Raw genomic sequence first — 21,107 nt, 5'->3', positions numbered from 1 at the left:
TATGGTTTTTGGCTTGATAATAGGATGGCGATTCTACGTATGATTGTATTAATGCAATAACTGCCCTGTACGTGGGTGAAAAGGATTCGTATGACACAAATTTTTTAGGAGGTCTAGAAATTTTGGATGACCTTCTGGTTGGTACTTTGAAATATTTTTCTAATGCACATGGAAGATTTGACTCTCTACGTCTTGAATATTGTAGATTAACGTTCCTATAGGTTTGCTATTCATTATCATCATTATGTTCAACAACAATAGGACTTTGATCATTGTCAAAGTCACATTCAAGATCCCATTCATTGGACTTTGAAGTCAAATCTATTAAAAAGGAATATTCAGTGACTTTCTTTGGTTTTTCGAATTCAAAAAAACTTTCTTTCTGTAGGAAAGATATATTTCTTGATACCTATAATTTTTCGTTTTGGAAATCAAAACACGTATAGCGTTTTTTATTATCGGCATATCCTAAGAAGGCACAAGGAATCGCACGGGGAGAGAGTTTGTCATTCTTGTTGGTGAAAACAAAATACTTATATCCAAAGACTCTTAATCTGGAATAATTAGGAGATAAGTTGACAAGTTTTTCAATTGGAGTTATGTTTTTCAAAGAAGAATATGACATTCGATTAATAAGATAGGTAGCAGTTAGAGCAACTTTTGTCCAAAAATCTTTTAGAACTTGACTTGCTATTAGTAAAGTCCTAGTAGTTTCAATGATGTGTCGATGTTTACGCTCGGCCAGGCCTTTTTGTTGTGGTGTGTGTGTACAAGATCTTTGGTGTGTAATGCCATGTAAGTTGAGATAGTCTTTGAATTCTTTGGACATAATTTTTTTTCACGAATCAGTGCGAAAAAATGAAAATATCATTTTAAAATTTATTTTTAACCATTTCATGAAATGTTTGAAAATATAAAAAAACCTTAGATTTGTACTTAAGTAATTCCAAGTATGCCTAGAATAGTCATCGACAAAAATAATATAATATGCATATCCACTTTTTGAAATGACTGATGCAGGACCCAAACATCCGAATGTATTAATTCAAGTGGTCTAGAGGAAACAAAAGTTCTATCATGAAATGATTATCTTTTCATTTTGCGAAGGATACAATCTTTACAAGTAAAACCTTCAGAATTACAAAATTTTCCTAAATTTGAAAATGTTGGATTTTAGACATACGAAGATGACTAAGTTTTTTGTGCCATAAATCCAACTCTAGTTTCTGAACATTATAATAGAAAGCATTCTTAGGCAATTCCAAAAAATCTATGTAATAGAGTTCTCCTTCTCTATGGCCTTCCCCAACCAGCTTCCCTGACTGACGAATCTGTACTGAACAACCATGAGAAGATGAGATATTACACCCATAATCAAATATTTGAGAAACAGATAAGAGGTTTAAATTCAATTTAGGAATATATGTAACTCTTGGGATAAAAAAAATTCTGTTTTAAGAAGTTTTTCAAAATTCCTATTCCTTCTATTTCAAGAGAGGTCCCATCAACTGTGAAAACTTTTGACACACTTGAGTTAATTTTAAAACATTCGGATAAGCTATTGACATTTGGCGTCATATGAAAAGAAGCATCAGAATCAATTAACCAATGTAAGTTATCGGGATCAGAGAATGATGAAACGACTGCTTCAGTTGAGGCTTCAGTTGAGGAGGATGCTCTTTTGAGAAGAGGTTGAAGAATTTTCATCAATTGAGCCATAGAAACCGGTGTATCTTGATCTGACCGATGCAACCTTCTTTTCATCTCTTCTCTTTAGCTTAGGACATTGAGGCCTATAGTGCCCTGACTCATGATAATGATGATAAATGCCTTTTCTTTTGTCAAAATCATCACCTTATTACCAAAGTGAGGAGGCCTATAAGTGTGCACATAGTTACCCGGTCTAGACATAACTAGAACTGTCTTCCGTTTTTGGAGTATTCTTCCTAAGTCTATTTTCCCACATAATTAGCTCCTCTATAGTTTCAATGATAGAGGGAACTTTTCCACGATGTAGAAGAGTTGATTTGGTCGACTCAAATTCTGGTCTTAAACTGTTTATAAATTGATAAAAATGTTCCATATCGAGTTGCTTTTGGCGAAGCTCGATATCTTCGGAACAATGCCATTTTGGCTCAAGAAGAACCAATTTCTCTCAAAGTTCGGATAACTCATTGTAATATTCTCTAATAGTTTTGTCATTTTGAGTCATCGTTCAGACTTTGTCTTGTAAATTGCACACATGTGCAATATCTTTAAGGGAATACACATTTTTAATATATTTTCAAGCTTTATCGACATGCTCAAATTTAGCAAGACTAGAGCATTTTTTGATGTCAACGCTATTAATTAGTCATGGTATAATTTTGGCGTGTCCTATTCTTCATTCTTTCTATTTTTTCTCATAGGTTGACAACGTATTATTCTTCTCTCCTTCTTTGAAAGATACTTCTTTGTCATTCTCAACTTTTGTGAGAATTAGTTTTGGTTTCGAATCGAAACCATCAACTATATCCCACACTCCTTTTCCCTAAATTTGGTGCTTTATGATTGAAGCCTACATTACGTGTCATTTAATTTCATAGGTATGATGGTGATCTTATCATTTGTCATCCATCTTTTACAAGGGTGTGAAAAAGAAAGAATAGATGAAAGAAGAAAAAGAAGAGGAAGATAAGAGAGGAGAAGAATAAGCACAATCTCAAAATTTCGTAGCCAAGCTTCCTCCAAAGTCCTTTCATTCTCTAAAACAATCCCTTGAGTCATGAACAAGAAGATAACATACTCTTTGCAAAGGGAGCATGGAAAATGAGTTGGGAATCTTCAAGATCGAAGGTTATTCAAGGCTCTGATACCATGTAATGAAATGGTGGTCTTCCACTAAAGTACGAAAAATCTTCAAAAGAGTGTCTATTGGAGACACTTCAAGTATAACCCGTAAAAGGGTAAAAATGAAAGAACACACTAAAATAAATAAATCTTTATTTATTCACAAGAAATGCTTAAGAAGCATTGATACAAAGTGGAGGGGGATCACCCCTCTTTATACAAGTGGAAGAGATGTAGGAGAGCTCTTTTAGAGCTCTCCTTGAGAGTCGTTGGACTTAGCTCTAAATATAGCCATTGGACTAGGTCCAACGACTACATTGCTAGTCAAGTCCTAGTTGGGACTTGACTAGAATGTAATGTCTACTTCAAAATGAACAAGACAATAAATAAAATAAAAGAAATAAAAAGAAAAGAAAAAAGAGAAAATAAAAAAATATAATAATATAATATAATATAATTATTATATATGTTATATATGTTACATTTTACATTTTAACAAACTGAACCAAGTCAACCAACACCCCTTTTTCCTCCACTCCTTCCTTGCATTCCCTGGAAGGAGAATTTGCCCATAGCCTCCTTTAATGGGAGGCAAATGTGCCTTAATGTATTTCACTTATGAAGCCATGTGACATTAACTGATCTTGCTACAACACGTGGTATTTATGTTTGTATGTACATAGCTGTTTTAACATTTATGGCTTTAGTGAATGTAACAAGTTCACCACATTGTTGTTGCCCTAAAGTTCACCAAATTGTTCTATGGAAATGAATCTCAGGGAGCCTAATAATGCTCACAGCAAGATGGTCTGGAAACCTTATGGCACACCTCTTGTAGCGCTGATCTCACAGGATGTTAACACAAGAGGGGATGTTCAAGCAATTGCCCAGGTAATGCTTGCTCCCATGCTAAGAACTGAAATATCAGAGCCTTCTGAACCAGGCAAAACAAAAGTTACAGCAGCGCAAGTCTCTCAAGGGCTGGATGTGAGAGATTCATGTTCAGATTCTTCACTAGAAAAAGAGCAAAATGGTCAGAAAGTGGCTGCTTCCTTCAAATTGCCCCTTCAATTGGTAGATGAGAACAATGTCTGCATTGATTTAACTGTAGGAGAAGACAAACCAATTCGGCTGCCATGTTCTACATCATCCATTTTAGTATTTATTGATTGGTCGGAGAAAGATTTGGAGAAGTATGACACCCACTATCTTGATAACCTACCAGAAGTGTTCAAGTATGGAAGTGTGAATAAGAAATCACGCACAGAATCATTGTCACTGTATACATGCTTGGAAGCTTTTCTGCGTGAAGAGCCTTTGGTACCTGAAGATATGTGGTTAGTTTTCTTTCTCCATCTGTGTGTGTGTGTGTATGTCCTTCCTTCACGTTGTGTAGTCATGTAGCAAAATAACCTGTTAGGACACCATGGCTAACATAACTGACCTGCCCCAAATGTTATTCTGCATTTTCACCATGATACTTATCTTTCAAATTTAACAGGAAATGGCCATTGAAAAATCCTAAAATCATTGAAGATTATACAATAACTGTTACATCTTATGTTTGCAAAATTTTTGTTAGATTTTGTTCCATAGGTGGATTTTTATCTGCTTTTCAAAGAGATTCACTTCCAGTATCAGATCTGTGGTTATTGCAATGGTACTTTTCTTCCCAATAACTGGATAATGAGCAACCTGCTTTAAGGAATGCTGAGTTGATTGACCTTGGGTAGCCTTGCCACCTAGAATTTTCGTGGAGATTTAACTGTAGTAAAGTTGTTTTTTTTCTTATTTTCCTGTGGCTAAAGTGTCAATTGAATTATTGGAAAGAAAACTTCCATGTATTTGCTGTTTTTTCAACCAAGTGACGGAGCCCAAGTTCCAACAATGTGATAGTGAGAAGGCTAATTTTTGTTTATATTAACACACCAAATGAAGGGTTATGGATTCCATTGGAAACCATGCTCTCAAACCAGCTTTCGGGTAATAAAACTGACCTATGTAATGCTTTACTTGTATTTGGTTGTCTCACCAGAATGGTACTTTTAATCTTCATACAGGACTAGATACACCGCCCTTCCTGACGGACGGGGTGATCTGTGGTAAATAAATAGTTAAAATAATGAAGAAAAGCATTTGTTGTGTTTTGTCAATGATGGACACCTATACAACTGTCATTATAAACAAAGAATGAATCCTGAAATGAACCCTCAGCAGCAGTTCAGTGATGAAATATAAACAAAATTATGCATCTAATGAGCACTTTTGTATCACGTGCATAATAAACGACCTCTCAGACCATCTGATTTAACACTTGTTTAAACATAATTGACATAAATCTGCTGAGAAAGATCTGCTTTTATCTTGTACAAGGGAACAACCGACATACATCATAGTTTATGCCTTCTACAGTATCCAATGTGTTCAAGTACATTTGTGATGACAACACATTTCAAGAACTAAAAGCTAAAAACAACTTGATAAATCACGGGGACAACACTTGTAGAAGCATGCCATGTTCAGAGTAGCAATAGTGAGCACCTTGGCATTACCTGCATAATGATATTATAAGAAAGGTAAGAAAGTGACCCCCAAATCTATTTTACAGTAGAAAATAATAAAGTCTATCACAAGCTCCAATAAGTAGATCAAGATAATTGGAACAACCATGAAGATTTAATCATATGGTCAAACAAAGAATTGCCAAAAGTTTAATGCTGAGGAATTGTAATATCTATCAAACAAACATATTGCAAAGCTAAATTCAATATTCTAATTAGTAATAGCAAGTAAAAAAATATTGTTCTTGATGAAACAAATAATACGACAATGATAAAATTTTGATTGTTTATGATTAGAGAGTGTGTATATTGTTCAGTTACCTTGTTGCATTTCGACTGAATGTCACCTATTATGTAACAAATCTTTGAGTTCAGCACCACATATCTGTAATGTTCCTTAAATAAGCCCATGTTCAGTAATCTTTTTTTTCAAACATCATAATCATTTGCACAATGTTCATGCTTGCTCAGTTGTACAACTTCTTTCATTATGAAACTTAAAAAAAAGACTTTTCTTATACCTTGATAAATAAAAAGCTGACATAATGAAAGCATTATCTATCAGTGCCTTAGAATAGTATTAGAATATGGATCGGATATGGATCCAGTAGAGAATCCATATCATCCACAGCTTCTTATACGTGTATGTGTAATATGTATTACTTATACAGGGCAGTTTTGTCCATGTAAAAATATTTGTAACCCTATTAAACTTAATGAAGGATTAGTGCAACAATCAAGATTTGAGTGGCTGCCGATTTCCAACAAGAATCCGGGTTCTCTTTCTCCTCTCTCCCTCTCCTTCTCCTTTCTCGATTCTTGCAGCAGTTTTATCATGATATCAGAGCAGCGGCAACTCTTGGCGTAAAAGGGTCTTCATCGGGAACGTGAAAAGTTGAGTCCTCCTCCTCGTCATCAGGTCAAGTTTTGTCAGTTTTATCTTTTCATTTCTTCCTTCCTGTCTCACGCAAAAGCTTCACGTGACCTCTTCTGGTCACGAGAATCTCGTCTGGTCACCCGAGAGGTTTTTTTTTTTCTTATTCCACGTAACCTCTTCTGGTCACGTGAACCTCATCTGATCACATCAGCTGTGCGTTTTCCTGTTTCACGCATCTCGTCTGGTCTAGATCACGCCTTCTCTAGACCAGAAGCCGAGTCCTTACATTCTTCCTCACCTGTTTTTGCCTACTCTAGATCTGCTTGAATCAGATCAACGTTTCTCATCTGTCTTTGTCTGCTTTTCTCATCTGCCTTCATCTCCCAGATCTAATTGAATCAGATCTGCTGTGCACCTTACATAGATCTGGTGTTGTCTTTCTCTTGATTCTTCAAAATTCTGTCATGACATAGTTTTCTTTGTGTGCCGAGTTCTGTCGTAAAGCTGATTTTTGTCATAAGTCTGCAAATGGATAGTTCAGTCAACTCGGGTCTTTCCTCCAATTTTCTTGGGCAGCTAGTTTCCGAAAAACTGAATACCAACAACTATTTGACTTGGAAATGACAGATTACTCCTTTCATCCGAAGCCAAGATCTTCCAGGTCACTTGGATGGCTTCACTCTAACGCCTCCAGAATTTATCACACAAGAAGCAAAAGAGGATGGAGGTTTACCAAACATTATTTGTAACCCTACTTTTGTTACTTGGATGAAGCGTGATCAGGCTTTCGTCGCATACATCACTTCAACACTGTCACAAGAAGTATTAGTTTTCATTCTTGATGATTATACAACTAAAGTATTGTGTGAGACTCTAGCTCAGACCTATTCTCAGATATCAGAGGCTAATGTGTTATTTCTCAAGCGTGAATTTCAACTTTTAAGAAAGGGGACAATGACCATCATTGCATTTTTAAATCAAGTCAAAAGCATTACAGATCAATTAGCCATTGTTAGATATCCAGTGTCAGATAAAGAAAAGGTGCAACAGACATTGAATGCCCTGGGATCAGAGTATCATGTTCTTGTGACTTCTTTATTGTGCTTGCCTACGGTACCTAGTTTTGAAGATTTACATGCTAAACTGTTTCAGTATGAGATGTCCTTGAAAAACATTTCTAATGCTCCAGCAGGGCAATCATCTATGCATGATGTTCTTGCCACAGGGATGACTGCTGATCGTGCACGAGGAGGGCGTGGCAGAGGCAGAGGAGCACAAATCCAGGGTGGACGTGGATTGCTACCTACACCAAATGTAAACCCCAGTTCGTCAAGGAATGTTCCCACATGCTACCAGTGCAACAAACGTGGCCACATCAAAGCCAACTGTTGGTTCAATCCTCAAAATCGCAATAGAATACAAAACAATAGAAATGTTGCTACATCAGGATCTTCCGGTACCTTTCGGGTCAGTGATGATGCTAAGGATCTTCTCTTGTCTGCTATGGCTAACTTGAACCTGAAACATAATGATGATGAAATATGGTATGTCGACTCTGGGGCAGCAGCTCATGTCACTGGCAATGCATGTAAGTTCTCTACTTTAATCCCCTATTTTGGTAAATCTAATATTGTAACTAGAGATGGGACTCACCACCCTATTTCAAACGTAGGCAACGTCATCATCCCTTTGTCTGAATCTTTATCCATTCTTTTATCTAATATTGTCCATGCACCAAATATAAAGAAAAACATTGTCTCTGTTTCTAAGCTTGTTGATTCTACCAATTCATCTGTTGAATTCACTCCTACTTTTGTCTTTGTCAAGGATCTTCAAACGAAGAAGATGTTCACTAAAGGAGAGCGACGTGGAAACATGTATATCTTCAATAAAGATCCAGCCTCCAGTGTTCTGAAGCCCCCCAAGTCCGATCACGCCTCTAGAAGTGTTCTAAGTATATCTCAATGTAATAAGCCAAAAATTTGGCATTCCCGTCTTGGTCATTATAGTCAAGTCTTTATTGAAAAACTAGTGTCCAATGGATTTCTTCCAGAGTCTGTTTCATCTTCGTTAAAGAATAAAATGTGTTCCAGTTGTCCTTTTCATCAAATAAATAAAAGAGCCTCCATGCCTTTTGAGATAATATGTTTTGATGTTTGGGGCCCAACCCCAAATCCTTCCTCTTCTGGAAGTAAATATTATGTATCCTTTATTGACGGTTTTTCTCGCTTTACCTGGATATTCTTTATAAAACACAAATCAGAGTTTTTTCTTATTTTTCATCACTTTTATGCCTACGTTAAAACCCAATTCTCTCAAAATATTCAAATTCTCCAATGTGATGGAGGTGGTGAGTATTCCTCCAAAGAATTTTTAGATTTTCTCCAAGATAATGGGATACATCGTAGAATTTCTTGCCCGTACAATCCACAGTAAAATATAATTGCTGAATGTAAACACAGGTACATTGTGGAAAGTGCAATGAGCATGATGCATGATTCTAACGTGCCTATTAGTATTTGGACAAAAGCTTTTCATACTGCCACTCATGTGATAAATCGTCTTCCTGTACCTATTCTTGAAAATCAGTCTCCCTATTATGTTGTCTTTGGTGTACATCCTGATTATGATGAGTTATGAGTTTTTGGATATACATGTTATGTACATATTGATAAATTCATACAACAAACAACAACCACAACAACTACGCCTTCATCCCAAAACAATTGGGGTCGACGATATGAACCAACAAAGAAAATCATTCTGGGTCTTCCACATGAATCCTTCTCCTCCATTCATTTCTATCCAATGCCATGTCCTCGGTGAGGTTCAAAGCATTCATATCCTTTCCTATCACCTCCATCCATGTCTTCCTAGGCCTACCCCGACCTCTTTTAACTAATATATTTTCCCATTTCTCCATCCTTCTAACTGGAGCATCCTTAGGCCTTCGTCGAATATGTCCAAACCACCGTAAACGATTCTCTCTCATCTTATTTTGAATGGGTGCAACGCCTACCTTCTTACGTATCTCCTCGTTCTGAATCTTATCTTTTATTGTATTTCCACACATCCATCTCAGCATACGCATCTCAGCTACACTCATTTTTTGAATATGATGTCTCTTGGCAGCTCAACATTCCGTACCATATAGGAAAGCGGGCCTAATAGTCGTCCTATAAAACTTTCCCTTCAACCGCAATGGCATTCTACGATCGCACAACACTCCAGTTGCACTCTTCCATTTCATCCACCCAACCTTTATCCTATGATTTACATCTCCATCAATTTCTCCATATTTTTGAATGATAGATCCCAAATATTTGAAAGAATCATCCACCGGTATTTCTTGCTCACCAAGCTTCACTACACTCCCATCTCTATTTCGTTGCTTACTAAATCGACATTCCATGTATTCTGTCTTACTCTTACTCAACTTAAAACCTCTTGCTTCCAATGTCTGTCTCCATAATTCTAACTTAGCATTAACCCCAGCTCTAGACTCATCAATCAAAACAATATCATCAGCAAATAACATACACCACGGCACATTTTCTTGAATTGATCTCGTAAGCTCATCCATCACTATAGCAAATAGGAAAGGGCTTAAAGCAAATCCTTGATGTAACCCAACCGTTATAGGAAAATTGGTTGTTACCCTTCCACAAGTGTGGACATTGGTTACTACTCCTTCATACATATCTTTAATTATACTAATGTACTTGAGAGAAACACCTTTCTTCATCATTGTCCACCAGAGAACGTCCCTAGGTACTCTATCGTAAGCCTTCTCCAAATCAATAAAAACCATATGCAAATCTTTGTTCCTCTCTCTATTTCTCTCAATAAGTTGTCTAAGAAGATGTATAGCTTCCATAGTAGATCTTCCAGGCATAAAACCAAATTGATTCTCCGATATCATGACAACCTTCCTCAACCTAGACTCAATCACCCTCTCCCAAAGTTTCATAGTCTGACTCATGAGTTTTATACCACGATAGTTTGTGCAATCTTGTATATCACCCTTATTCTTATATAGAGGCACCAAAGTACTCTTCCTCCACTCATTAGGCATCTTATTTGTCCGCCAAATCTTGTTAAAAAGATTTGTCAACCATTCTAAACCTTTCTCTCCCAAGCATTTCCAAGCCTCGATAGGTATACCATCTGGGCCAACTGCCCTTCTTGATTTCATTTTCTTCAAAGCCTCTGCAATTTCTTTCTTTTGAATCCTGCGCATGAAGTCACGATTCATCTCATGAAAAGGAATGAAAAAGTCTTCAAGATCCTGAGCATGACTTTCATTAAATAGCTTATCAAAATAATCTATTTCAGGACAAAGCCTCTACATGCCAATTTGTAGGTTATGCAGATGAACACAAGAGTTACAGGTGCGATGATCCTGCCAATAAAAAGATCAGAATTTTCAGAAATATTTTTGATGAAAATAGTTTTCTGGGGAATAAAGCAGATCACAATCGTGAACATATTGACATCACTGATAATTGGTATGATCCATGGCTCAGTGCTGAACTTATTTCACATGCTGCAAAACACACTACTTTGGCTTCTGAAAGCATATATGATGAGACAGTTTCAGATGAGGCATCAAAAACATAATGTCTGAGATACAAAGGAAATGTCTATACCAGGAGACTCAAAGAGCAAACAAATGTGCCTGTTGGAGAACACGTGACATTGTCCAATAACAGAGAGGCACCAAGAAGATCAGGTAGGATAAGGCATCCTATTGAAAAGTGGGTGAGTTATGATCAATTTTCAATGGATTTTTAGGTTTTTCTATCCAAGATTGAAAAACACGAAGAACCACTTGGTTTTTGTTAAGCTATTCATTCTAACAAATGGGTTGAAGCGATGAATGAGGAAATCAAGGCATTTCATGAGCGTCAAACATAGAAGATAGTTGGCCGTCCCTCAGATAAAAATGTTGTTGGCTCAAAATGGGTTTATAAGATTAGATATAAACCGGATGGTAGCATTGAACGATACAAAGCACGTCTTGTTGCCAAAGGTTTTACTCAAGAATACAGTCAAGATTATGATGAGACATTCAGCCCAGTGGTGAAAATGGGAACTATTCGTATTATTCTTGGCCTGGCAATTGAACATGGGTGGACCCTTAGTCAGCTTGATGTTAAAAATGCATTCCTTCATGAGGATTTAAAAGAAGAGGTCTACGTGGAGCAGCCTCAAGGTTATGCAGAGGGAGACCCTAAGGAATATGTATGCAAATTAACCGGAGCATTTTATGGCTTAAAGCAAGCCTCCAGATCATGGTTTGAAAGCTTCTCCTTAGAAATTCAGAACCACGGTTTCACCCGTTCCCGACTAGATCATTCTCTATTCATATACAAGGATGGTACCACTGTGGTTTTCTTACTTATATATGTTGATGATATCGTGATCACTGGTAATGCTCTAGACCACATTCAACGAATTAAGTGTTACTAAGTATACGGTTCAAGATGAAAGACCTTGGGGAACTAAGATATTTTCTTGGTGTAGAGGTGGACAGACAGGATGGAAAAATGTCATTAACTCAACACAAATACACTCTTGATCTTCTGGCCAAAGCAGGAATGACAGATTGCAAACCTCTACCTACACCTAGTGTTGTCAGTCAAAAGCTCAGTATTTGTGATGGTGAGTCATACCTTGATGCAAGCAAGTATCACAGTTTAGTGGGCATGTTACAATACCTCACTTTTACCAGACCAGACATCATATATTCTGTAAATCAAGTATCTCAGTTCATGCATGAACCGGAAACTGGTCACATGAATGCTGCCAAACGTATTCTTCGTTACCTAAAAGGCACAGTAGGTGATGGACTAACATATGTACAATCCTCATGGGGGACACCGAAACATGACATAGTAGCTTATAGCAGAGGACCCAGATGAGAGGAGTTCTGTTTCAGGATACTGTGTTTTTATCGGAAGAAATCTAGTCTCATAGAGTAGCAGGAAACAGAAGACTGTGGCACGATCTAGCACAGAGGCAGAGTATAGATCTATGTCAGCTACCACAGCAGAAGTGACCTGGATTAGACACCTTCTTACAGAGATGGGAGAGAATATCTCAAGTTCAACTCTCATGTGTGATAATAGAAGTGCTATACAAATTGCGTTCAATCCTGTTAATCACAATCGGACTAAGCATATTGAAATTGACCAGCATTTCATCAAACAAAAGATAGCGGACAAAGAGATTGAACCAGTTTATGTGACTTCAGAAGACCAAGTCGCCGATATGTTTACAAAAGGCCTCACAAGTAATCGTTTTTGGTATCTGAAGAACAAGTTGCACATGGTTCAATCCCATGCACAACTTGAGGGAGGGTATTGGAATATGGATCGGATATGGATCCAATAGAGAATCCATATCATCGACTGCTTCTTATACGTGCATGTGTAATATGTATTACTTATACAGGGCAGTTTGTCCATGTAAAAATATTTGTAACCCTATTAAACTTAATGAAGGATTAGTGCATCAATCAAGATTTGAGTGGCTGCCGATTCCCAACAAGAACCCGAGTTCTCTTTCTCCTCTCTCCCTCTCCTTTCTCGATTCTTGCAGCAGTTTTATCAAATAGAAAACTCTCTAAGTTCATAAAAAAGTTGGTTAAAGACAAAAAAAAACTATAAAACTTTTTCAGTGAAGAATTACTCAAAATATGTAATATCTCAAGACAAAATCTTAAGAACATTATCAAATGCATAAATGCGAGTCACATCGGCTATTCTAGAAAATATAAAAGAAATTGGATTTTTTTTTTCAAAAATCATAATCGTCTAACCTCTTCAAGAATTACCCCTAATAGGTAACAAGCTAAGCCAAACCAACAAAAAAAGTTGAACAAATAGAACCAACCCAGTGAGTAGAATCGAGATCACCAAACAAAGAACTAGAACAGATGAACCAACTCAACAATAAAACCATTACAAGAAACATACGAAGCAAGGGAAAAGAATAAGACAAAATACTTTTCTCAGACCATCAGCATTCCACAGCTGACAAGATAAATCAAGTCCAACTCATACTTAATCACAACACAAAAAAAACTCTAAAAACATAACAAAGTATTCAAAATCATAGCACAAACAAACCAAGAACCATATTGAGGATGACCAAGCTAGCGAGATAGGAGGCAGTCAATAGCACTTAGCTTTCACAAAGATATTACATACAGAAAGAACCCCTTCCACCAACTGACAATGGGAAACAGGCACCACACACAGACCATATCCATCCCTGCAGCAATATGTTAAACAGGCACCACACACAGACTATATCCATCCCTGCAGCAATATGTTAAACAGGCACCACACACAGACTATATCCATCCCTGCAGCAATATGTTAAACAGGCCTTAGTTTTTCGATAAGCAAAAGTATCAAGAAGGAAGAATAAGATGCATAAGAGATATCTTAATTAGATTGGATTTGGGATTTCCAATAGGGGACCCCATGCATTAGTTAGATGGAAATGGGAGTGCTCTTAATAAGGGTTGTAAGGGGAAAAGGGATCTATGGTTGAGAAAGTGTGCATATGCAGAGAAACCCATCTCAAATAGCGCGATTGACATTTTCCTCAAGTCATTGCTCTCTTTTCCACCTCCTCTCGATTCTTTTTTTCCATTTTACATTTGCACAATCACCATCTGATCTTTGCTTACTCATTCTTTTCAGTTCTCATCAGGGTGGATTCTGTAGGTAGCCAGACGCAGGATCTACACTTTCCAATTGTCATTGGATTGCACTCAGTAGGAATCATGAAGAGAAATGCACCAAATAGAGATGCCATCCTCATTTAATCACCACAACTCGCACAGTTATGAATATCCTTGCAATAACATAAAAAGATATAAAAAGAAAGCTGGAAAAATATTGACACTAACACAAAAGCCCAACCTCCACCAAAACATAACCTGCCTAAAAAAGAAACACAATAAGAAGAAGAAAGGCAGATGAAAACATAAGCATACACTCCACCCCAACCCTAACCTGCTTGGGAGAGAGACAGAGAGAGAATGAAAAAAAAACAGATCCAACCTCCACGGCATCTTGCCAAAAAATAATCCAAAAGAAGCCACAAGCACCAGCCTTGAGAACCAGATAGAAATTAGAAAGGTAGAATGAAAGAACAGATGCGACCTCCCAGCCATCTCGCTACAAAAATATCATCTTGCCATATCGTCAAGCACCACCAACACCCAAACCCTAAATATTGAGAGAGGAAGACTTAAAGAAACAGAGCAACAAAGGTAATTTCTAATTTCAAAACCGTAGAACCCCCTAGAAATGGCCCAACCTAAACACCCACTTTGAAAGTCTCTTCCTGTTCTATCCAAGTCTTATACCCCTCAAATCTTAAAACTTATGAGGGCATAAAGTAAACTAACAGGGTCATACAGTCATACCCACAACAAATTAAAAAATGATCATAATAATTCACTTAAGTCATGTCATTTCTTGAAAGCTGGTAAAACATGTTTTGCTTTACCCTCATCTTTGTGAGAAACTGTTTCCTGCACAGAAAACAAACTAGAGGAAGAAGAATAGAGAAAGCTGCAGCACCACAATAGTCAACCCTATCAAAACTAGGGTGACATCTCCTTTACTATATATATAGGGAACATTACAATTTTACCCCTCTTGCTGAGGAGCTGAATACACGACTTCTACATGTGTATTTGGATCCGGATCTGAATCCATTTGGATCCATTATATTCTTAACACGCCCCCCTCAAACTGAGCATGGTGAAGAACCATGGATAATTTGGACTTCAACAACCAATGTCGGTTTGCAGTAAGAGCCTTAGTGAAAAGATCAACTACATGGTCCTCTCCTCGAATAAAAAGTGGGTGGATTTCTTTAGCCGCTACCTGTTCTCTGACAAAATGTTGGTCAATCTCCATGTGTTTCATCTTACCATGCTGGACAAGATTAGTGGAGATGGCTACACCACACTGCGATTGTCACAATATAATAGGGAACTAGAAATGTGCTGATGAAGGCTGAATAAAACATGTTTAATCCACACAATTTTTGTCGTTACCACTGCCATAAAACGATATTCAGCCTCCTGCCAGAGCAGGCAACAATTTTCTGCTTCTGGTTGGCCCAAGATACAAGATGAGATCCCAAATATACTCCATAACCGGTGCTAGAACGATGAGTGGTAGGATCATGAGCCCAATCCGTGTCAGAGTATGCAACAACTTTGATGGATACAGGAGAGGAACATGATAGAGGTTTAAAATATATAAGCCCATCTGAAATAGTACCCTGAATGTACCGCATAATTCGTTTCACAACTTCCATATGTTTCACTTGAGGTTTATGCATAAACTGCAAAACCCGATTCATCGAAAAAACAAGATCTGGGCAAGTGAACGTTAAGTACTGCAGAGCCCCAATAATGTTGCGATATTTTTCTGGCTTCGGAAGATCTATATCATCAGGAGATGGAATGCTCAATTGAGACCGAACAACCATGGGAGTATGCACCGGCTTACATTCTAACATTCCGTAGAATATCCCGAGCATACTTGTGTTGAGACAAAGCCAAGTGATTTGGTTGTTGATCTACTTGCACTCCCAAAGAAAAAATGAAGAGGTTCCAAATCCTTCATGTGAAATCACATGAAGAATGGATTTTAGCTGTTCAATTTTTGCCCCATTGTTTCCTGTAATAATAATATCATCCACATACACTAAGACAATAGTAATATCAGATTTATCATGATGGACAAAAAGAGAGTAGTCACAGTGACTCCACTGAAAACCAAGGGATCTAATTACAGTGCTAAAGGTATCAAACCATGCTCGGGATGCCTGCTTAAGGCCATAAATAGCCTTTTTTAACTGAAGCACAGTGGAGCGCGGGTCTCCCTCAGGGTAGCCAGGTGGATGCTCCATATACACCTCTTTATAGAGATCGCCATGCAGAAAGGCGTTTTAAACATCTAGCTGAAATATGTTCCACCCATTTGATACAACCAAAGATAAAACAATTCAGATTATGCCCATCCTAACAACTGGAGTGAATGTTTCATCAAAATACAACCCATGCTTTTGAGTGTAACCTCTTGCAACTAACCTCGCTTTAAAATGCTTAATGCTGCCATTAGATTTTCTTTTAACTTTGTACACCCAACGACATCCAACAACATTTTTATTTTCAGGCCTAGGCACAACTGACCATGTGCCACATTCATGTAGGGCCTTAATTTCTTCATTCATGGCATCAGTCCAACGATCGTGTGGACTGGCTTCAACAAAGGATATGGGTTCTTGGATGTGATCAAGAGTAGTTGCATATACCTGAAAATTTAAAGAGAAGGCTTCATAGCTGACCCATCTGTCAGGGGGGTGGCAAACTTGGCTAGACGCACGAGTGGGTAAGACCGGTTGTTGTAAGGGCGCAGTAACGTTGGGGCTGATCTGATTTGTAGCACTGCCATATTGATTAGCATTAGACGGCACAGGCTGATGCATTGACACTCCTTGCGGCTAGCTGGTTCTTCTGCTGTATACCTTATCAAAAAACTTAAACCGAGGTTGTACCTTATTAGATAGAGGTACATCTGCTGAAGATGGTGATGTATCTACAATAGTATTGTTTAGTATTGTTGGCACCACTTTAATGATATTGATGAGGGCCAAAATGAATGCAGAGAGCTGTGATTAGAAACAAAAGATACACTTCCACGTACATTCTCATGAAAGATAACATGTCGAGAAATAATGACCTTATTGACAGCATGATTAAAGCACCTGTATCCATGTATTCATCATTGTAGCCGATGAGTTGACATGTAGTTGTTCGAGGAGATAACTTATCTTGTAAAGATCCCGTAATGTGCAGAGACAATGACGTCCATATGCCCTTAGCCAAGAATAGTCGGGATGAACACCATACAACAAAGAATAAGAAGGCTCTCCTTCAAGATTAGACAAAGCCATTCTATTAATCAAATAAACTGCAATATGAAATGCTTTAGTCCATAAAGCAACCTTGAGGTTGGCGTCATACATCATGGTTAGGGCTGTTTCCACGATGTGATGATGTTTTCATTTTGCAACCTCATTTTGTTGAGAAATTCTGGGACAACTCAACTTACGTTGTATCTCATTATCGTGTAAAAATTGTGTGAATTCTTTTGATAGATATTCACTACCACCATCACTCTGTAAGACAAGGTTTTTTCGAGAAAATTGTGTTTCAACATACAATTTGAATCTACGAAAAATTTAAAGGATTTGATCCTTGGATTTTAAAAGGTATATTCAAGTGAAACAAGTCATCTACAAAAATCACATAATGTCTGGATTTAGACAAAGACAGGACGGGGGAAGGCCCCTAAACATCAGAATGAACAAGTTCAAATGGAAAAGAAGCTCCCTTATTAGATATGAAAAACAGAAGTTCATGTCTTACAAATGCGACAATTGACACTAGAAGAAGAAAAAATTCTTTGACATCGATTAAACCTTTATTGCATAAGAAGTTAAGAAAATTTGAATTGCAATGGCCTAATCTACGGTGCCAAATATCAACTCCATGACAAACTTTTGAACTTGATGACGACTGAAACAATGAATGACTAGCTAACGATGACGAATACTTTGAAGCTTCTTCCAGGACATAGAGGTTCCCGCATCTTCTTGTTAAATTATGTATATATATATATACATATACTTATATATATACATACGTATATATATAAGTATATATATACATATATGTATATATATACAATTTTCCTTTTTTCTCGAAATACTCGATAGGGGTATTTTGGTAAAACCACATGTAACATTTTTCTTTTTATATTTTTCTTTTCTTTTTTCTTTTTTCCTTTTTTATTTTTCACCTTTTTGTAAGACCACAAGGGCCCCACACATGTCGTTGGGGCCCCAACGGTCAGATTTATGACCGTTGGGGCTCCCAACGACTACATGGGAGCCCCTTGTGGTCCCTTCCTTATGACTCCCTCCTCTATAAATAGAGGAGGTTTTCCTCTTGTATGCCATGGGGTTTTTCACCCTTCTCCTTCTTTCTTCAATAATATTCAACTTATGACTTTAAGTCATTTTCTACTTTTGAGTTTTGTGTGTACACTTTTAGTGTTTGTGTTTTTGGCTATTGTGGTCACTCTTAAAGAGTGCTTTTGCTCTATTGGTGCTTCCGCCCCTCTTCATTACATGGTATCAGAGCAAGGTTGGTGATCCAGCTTCTACCTTCTCCTTTTGGTGCCTTGGGACGCGTGCTTCTCAAGCTTTTTGAAGAAGGAAATAAGTTCTTTTCGGCTCCTATGGAACGTGATTCTAAAGTTGAGCTTTCTTTCAAGCTCAATGGATCCAATTATCTTATGTGGGCCTCCGCTATGGAAAATCATCTAAGAGGTAAGAAACTTTGGGGTTTTGTTATGGGAACTACTCCCGAACCCTCTCTTGTTCTCAATAAAATTGAAAGTGGAATTGAAAAAACTTTAGATGGCGATGAACGCATCAAAGCTATAAATGATCATCAATCCAAAATTGAGGATTGGGAAAGTAATCATGCCAAAATTTTGGCATGGTTTATGAACAATGTGAACCTCAAAAATTGTGCAAATATTGCAAAATTTAGAAGAGCCAATGAGACATGTTTTTTCCTTAAGGGTATGTATACCCAAAAGGATCTTGCTCGACAATTTTTTTGTCAAGAAAAAATTCGTTCCACTAGACAAGCGGATATGAGTGTCCGTGACTACTTTAGCTCCTTAACCCCTCTTTAGGATGAGCTTGTTCTTCTTGAGCCTAAATGGGTGGCTCCGGAAGATATTGAGTTAAGAAGAGAACAAATTGAAAATGAGCATTTTTTCCAATTTCTTCATGGTCTACGACCGAAATATGAACAAGTTAGGGCATCTCTTCTCCATAGAAGTAAAGCCTTACCCATTGAAGACGCCCTTGCCGAAGTATGCCAAGAAGAAACTCGACTTGGCCTAAGTATCAAGAGTGATGAAGTTTTGGCCGTTTCTAGGCCCGGTGCAAATATGAAAGCATATAGACCTCCCCACTTCAACAAAAACAATGGATATAGAAAGGGAGTGATTTGCCACTATTGCAATGAACCGGGTCACATTAAACCGGTTTGCCCAAAGGTAAAAGGGAAAGTGGCCACGGTTGGAGAAAACTCTCCAAAGAAGGAAGAAGAAAGTGTCAAAGAGGGAGATATCAAAGAAACTTTTAATCATATATCCGAAGTTCTCCAACATCATCTCAAGACTTCTGTAACGCCCAAAAATTTCGACTTGTGATTTCGAAAACATTATCGAAAAACCCTTCAAAGATTTAAAGTTTTCACTTTTAAAAGCGACAACGGACGATATTTAGAAAAGAGCACAAGTCAACAATCCTGGGTACGTTAGCTGAAAAACCATCATTCACATGAACAACAACTTAAAGGGATTGAAGAAATAAGACAATAGATTTAAAAACTGCAGTTTATTACAAAATGAGCATTTTCCCAAGGTTCAATAATCTAAAGAAAAACTCAAAAAGACTCAGAGTCAAGCCGCCAGCAGAAAGAAGGTAAATCTTGAGCCATGTTACACCACACCATCGGCCGCTTGAGAAGTCCTACTCATCACCTGACATTGAAATGAGTCAGTTTCATAACAAACCAGTAGGTGCACGAATAAATAAGTAGAATAAAAATAAAGCCGGACATTCATGAGATAAACAGTTATTATATTAAAACAATCAATACAATTGTAATCTATTCTAACAAGTGTAATATGTGCAAAGAGCTATTGTTTGAATCATTTCAAGCAGTGTAAGTCTCAACTATTCAAAAAGAAAATCTTTAAGTTCTGATATTAACTAGCCTGTGGGTACGCACAGACGCGAAACGTAGGAACAACCGAGACCGATCCGAGGGTATATTATGTCAGGTGTTTTCATTAACCCGGAGGGCTGACTGAGTCCACTCCTAAGGGGACGGTCAGTGACCAAGAGAGTAAATCCCCAAAGGCATTTGTGGCCCATGGATGCATCGAACTTCTGCAGAAGTACCTGGGAGTTACGACCTAGGATAATTTATGGTAATCCCAATTCCCCTAACTCCGATGGCGGAGGAAGCCGAGTCTTTTGCCCGTGGGGTGGTTGTTAACAACCTTTCCATCGGAGTTTTTGTACCATCCATCCTCTCCCTTGATGAACCGTGAAGGTCGAATGAGTACGATGGGGGTTTCTTAACCGCCGCCCCATCCAACATGCTCTGGTCTATTAGACCCACTCGAGCATCTTGCCTGTGAAGGCGAGTTGTCACCATTTATGTGATCTCAGCATTGTGCTAAATGCATGCATTGAGGTCGCTACAACCTCATCATCCAACCATCGTAACCCACATGGGACGTACTTGTCCAAAAAGTACGATCGTATCTTCCTAGAGGTACGACTACGATGAGAGGACAACATATAATGTTTTATGATTCTTTTGGTTCATACATGACATGTATTATTCTTTTAGCAATTGGCCTGTGGAGGCCGGTATTATCGCATTGATATCAATAAAGTGTTGATGGTTCACTTCGAGGTACTCAATGACCTCCTGTACTATTTGTATCATACCTGCCTTAAGGTTTGATTACGATAGTAAGTTCGTGGGTTTCTCGATAGATAACCCATCACAGTGTTTCATAAAATCAGTATTTTACTTGGCATGCTCGAATACTAAGAAGCAAGAAGTCTCATACAAGATTCATCAGGCAATAACCAGTAAGGCATCTACAGTAACTTACAACAGTGAGCAAGGCGGAAAT

At 37.7% G+C, this 21,107-nt stretch overlaps 1 protein-coding gene across 2 annotated transcripts in view; it reads left to right on the top strand.

The window, feature by feature from the left end:
- LOC149840607 (ubiquitin carboxyl-terminal hydrolase 5-like) overlaps positions 1-21,107 on the top strand; it is a 114,211-nt gene that overhangs the window by 73,556 nt on the left and 19,548 nt on the right. For both annotated transcript variants that reach the window (XM_090003224.1, XM_090003225.1), the window contains exon 11: positions 3,609-4,166. In XM_090003224.1, coding sequence (XP_089859350.1) covers positions 3,609-4,166 — 558 coding nt within the window. The remainder of the gene's footprint in view (positions 1-3,608; positions 4,167-21,107) is intronic.

This window comes from Nuphar pumila, chromosome 4 (genome assembly GCF_984573655.1).
Source record: "Nuphar pumila chromosome 4, dmNupPumi1.hap1.1, whole genome shotgun sequence".
Classification (NCBI taxonomy): Eukaryota; Viridiplantae; Streptophyta; class Magnoliopsida; order Nymphaeales; family Nymphaeaceae; genus Nuphar; species Nuphar pumila.
The sequence above is the reverse complement of the archived record's forward strand: the minus strand, read 5'-3'. Positions and strand labels throughout refer to the sequence as shown.